The sequence below is a fragment of the Bubalus bubalis genome, chromosome 8 (assembly GCF_019923935.1).
Source record: "Bubalus bubalis isolate 160015118507 breed Murrah chromosome 8, NDDB_SH_1, whole genome shotgun sequence".
NCBI classification, from domain to species: Eukaryota; Metazoa; Chordata; class Mammalia; order Artiodactyla; family Bovidae; genus Bubalus; species Bubalus bubalis.
Window position 1 is genome coordinate 104,596,413 of NC_059164.1, and position 4,312 is coordinate 104,600,724.

The 4,312-nt window shown below is 42.7% G+C and overlaps 1 protein-coding gene across 1 annotated transcript; it reads left to right on the forward strand.

Annotated features, from left to right (window-relative positions):
- Window positions 1-1,385: 1,385 nt before the first annotated feature.
- Window positions 1,386-3,348, forward strand: LOC112586407 (olfactory receptor 9A4-like). Its single transcript, XM_044946976.2, has one exon. The coding sequence runs from the start codon at window positions 2,119-2,121 to the stop codon at window positions 3,061-3,063; it is 945 nt and encodes a 314-aa protein (XP_044802911.2). The 5' UTR covers window positions 1,386-2,118; the 3' UTR covers window positions 3,064-3,348.
- Window positions 3,349-4,312: the final 964 nt, after the last annotated feature.

Genomic DNA, 4,312 nt, shown 5'->3' on the forward strand with positions numbered 1-4,312 from the left:
GCCACAGACTGACCAGACAAGTCCTCTGTAAAGAGTGAAAGAGAGTGCTATCCTGTAAGCAAAAGGAAAAGCAGGTCAGGATGGATACTCTTTGTTCATTCACTGACCTGTTTGTGATTCATTCACTGATTTATTTACTGAATAAATATTAAAAGAGTACTTGTTCACACGGTGTCGGGCTCTGTTCTTGGCACTGGAGTTGTAACGGTGAACAAGGAAGAAAAAATCCTTGAGGTACTTCAACTTCAGCTTCTGGTGAGAGCTAATAAGAGGTAAATACAGCTTCAACAGAGAACAAAGTGTGAAGAGGCACATGTGTAGCTTTAGAAAGTCTGGAAGGGCCACAGGATTTGAGACATTTGAGCAATCAGCTGCAGGTGGTGAGGGCCTTGCTGCTGCTGCTGCTGCTGCTAAGTCACTGCAGTCGTGTCCGACTCTGTTCGACCCCATAGACGGCAGCCCAACAGGCTCCCCCATCCCTGGGATTCTCAAGGCAAGAACACTGGAGTGGGTTGCCATTTCCTTCTCCAGTGCATGAAAGTGAAAAGTGAAAGTGAAGTCGCTCAGTCGTGTCTGACTCTTAGTGACCCCATGGACTTTAGCCCACCAGGCTCCTCCGTCCATGGGATTTTCCAGGCGAGAGTACTGGAGTGGGGTGCCATTCATGGCCTTCTCCGGGTGAGGGCCTTACCTTATTTAATTCTCCAGTGGAGCTCAGGGTTATCCTTTTTGATATTTTCTGACAGTTTTCCTTATTTGTAGGACTCAGGAGACAATAGAGGACTTAGATGAGCAATGTTCTCCGGGGACGTTTCCACACTTCCTATAGTACTCAGATAATAATGGGTCGAAATAGGAATGTACTACACCTTTGGATGTCTCTTGTTCCTAGAGCTAGAAAATCTGAAACTCCAGAAGGCCAGCAGTTGCTACCATTACATCATAGCTCCTTTCTATTTTCTGGTCCCAGATTATGCAGTAGGGATGGGAGTGATGGAAGTTGGCAAAGACAGTCCCAGCCTCTTCATGCTTCCTGTTCCCCTACATTCTGCAGTCCCCTGGTGACAAGAGGAATCATCAGTCTGAGCTGGAAATCACTAGGTTCTGCTAAGGCTTTTCCTGTTAGGAGGAGACACGCTGACTGAAATGAGAGGCAGAAAGGGCCTTTTTTCATAAGATAAGGAGGAAGAAGTGGAGAGCTCCCTCCAGTAAGCCTGCTGCCCAGAAGTCAGAAAAAGACTCAATAGTTTGTCTGAAAACAGCTCTTATCTTAGGACATTGACCCCATCTCCCTGCCTGTCATCCTTCACAAGAGGCAGAAATGATACAGATAACAGAATTGAAATCTTTAAAGGGAAGACAAGGCAAAAGAATCTGAGTTCAGAGGAAGGAAGGAGAAGGAACCATGTCTCAGTGAGATTGACTATGAATACTTTCTTGTAGCTGTTGAGATGCAGCAGTTATCTCAGGGCATGGATGTAAGAAGACAGATTAGGACACTCAGAATGAAGGGGTCGTGCTGTAAATGAATATGTCATGGTCAGGGAAGTAGACAAGGTGGTCAGGGATGGTGGCAGAGTTGGAGTCCAAATGTCCAGTGAATTGAGAGACAAAAGTGATTCTTGGTTTGGTGTGTTCTTATGGATTGAATAATATTGGTGATTATTTCTTATCTTACTGGAGATACACACTTATCTTCATATATTATATATTTGTTATTGTTCAGTCACTAAGATGTGTCTGACTGTTTGTGACCCCATGGACTGTAGCCCACCAGACTCCTCTGTGGTATTTCCCAGACAAGATACTGGAGTGAGTTGCCATTTTCTTCTCCAGGGCATCTTCCTGATCCAGTATCTAACCCATTTCTCCCACAATGGCAGGAATATTCTTTACCACTGAACCACCAGGGAAGCCCACATGTTGATTATAAAACATTTAACATCGACTTTGTACAGAGAATAGTGAAATATGAATCCAGCTGGTCATTCTGTGGAGCCTGAAAGAGCAAGAGATAATATTTGTCAACCTGTGAATGTCTTTAGTGCATTGAAATTAGCAGCCCGTTGTCTCTCCTTTGCCCTCCAGATTTCAAAAAGAGCAGAAGCACCCAGCTAAATGTTGAAAAATTACTCTAGCACCACGGAATTTTATCTCCTTGGCTTCCCTGGCTCTAAAGAACTGCACAATATTCTTTTTGCCACTTTCTTTTTCTTCTACTCGGTGACAGTGATGGGAAATATCCTCATTATTGTGATTGTCTGTGTTGATAAACGTCTGCAGACCCCCATGTATTTCTTCCTGGGTCACCTCTCTGTCCTAGAGATGCTGATCACCACGGTGACTGTCCCCTTGATGCTCTGGGGTCTGCTACTTCCTGGGATGCAGGCAATATCCTTGACTGCCTGTTGTGTACAACTGTATTTGTACCTGTCTTTGGGAATATCGGAGTTCATATTATTTGCTGCGATGGCTGTGGACCGTTACGTGGCCGTCTGTAACCCTCTGCGGTACACCATCATTATGAACAGCCACACCTGTCTCTGGGTGGTAATTGTGTCCTGGGTGTTTGGCTTCCTGTTTGAAATCTGGCCAGTCTATGTCACGTTTCATCTTACTTTCTGCAAATCAAACGTGCTAGACAATTTTTACTGTGACCGAGGACAGCTATTCAAGCTATCGTGTGATGATAGCCTTTTCACAGAATTTATTCTTTTTTTAATGGCTGTTTTTGTACTTTTTGGTTCTTTGATCCCTACAGTTGTCTCCTACACCTACATCATCTCCACCATCCTCAAGATCCCTTCAGGATCTGGCCAGTGGAAAGCCTTCTCTACATGTGCCTCCCACTTCACCTGTGTCGTGATCGGCTACAGCAGCTGTTTGTTCCTCTATGTGAAACCCAAGCAAACGCAGGCCGCTGAGTACAACAGGGTGGCATCACTGATGGTTTTAGTGGTGAACCCATTTCTGAACCCTTTTATCTTCACCCTCCGAAATGACAAATTCACAGAGGTGTTTCGAGATGCCATGAAAAGCTGCTATCGACTCCTCAAGGCTTAGCTGTTGTCAGGACCACCATGGATTCATCATCTTGGGCCTGAGTAAGCTGAGAGCTCTGATTCAAATCTGAAATAGTCATTTTCATCATCAAGTAGTTTATGGTCTATGATGTAACTTTTAGCTTTTAATAATCACTTCCTTATTTTTCAGTGGATATATTCATTTATACACATTATTGTAGTTACAGTGGATACATTCATTTATACACATTATTCTAGTTAAAATACACCTTGCAAGATAAATTTAATAGGACTTACCAGATGGTCCAGTGGTAAAGAATCCACCTGTCAATGCAGGAGAAATGGTTTCAATACCTGGCCCAGAAGATCCAACGTGCCATGGGCAACTAAGCTTGTGTACCACAAATACTGAAGCTTGTGTACCCTAAAGCCTGTGCTCTGCAAAGAGAAGCCAAACAATAAGAAGTCTGAGCCCAACTAGAGAGTAGCCCTGCCTTCGACAACTAGCAAAAGCCCGTGTGCAGCAAAAAGACCCAGCACGGCCAAAAATATAATAACAGAAAAAAAAAACACAAATACATAAAATAAAAAAATAAATTTAACAACTAAAAAAGTAAAAGATGTTGATGGTTATTAAAATAACCCTGAGATATTTGAATGTGAAATGTGTAGAAAAGAGTCATTCCTTCTCTGACAGCTGACTTAAATGTTTGAATCCAGGTGCTGGGTCATCTTCACCTATACTGTCCTGTGTTTCCCTGGTTTTCTCAAAGCCTCAGCTTCGCATATGATTTCCGTGGGTGATGCCAAGTCCAACTCCAGGGTTTAACCTTTTCTTGAGGCTTCTGGCCCAACGTGCAACAGTGATAGTGATTCCTGGAGATTTTCTCAACCAGCGGTTGTAAGAGGAATTCACGCCTTACCAACACCAAGGTTGAATGTGTTAATACAGACAAGTCTGTATCTATTACCCTAGAAGTTTGTGAAAATATTTAGCTCTAGGAAATGGATCAGAAGATTCAAACAGATGGGGAGAGGGACATTGATGTTCCATCATTCCATTTGATTTTTGACTATGACTTGTGCTCATTTTATGAAAAATGGGAATTGTTTTGCGAATGTAATAAATATTTCAGATGTGATTTTGCAATTTTACTCAGCATCTCAGCCATTCTCACTTTTATGTAGCACTTTTGGAATTAATTAAAAAAAATTTTAAACCTTTATCCCTCAATCCAAGCAGCTGAGGTTTTTGAGTAGGGCTCTAAAACTCAATCGCCTTTGAAGAC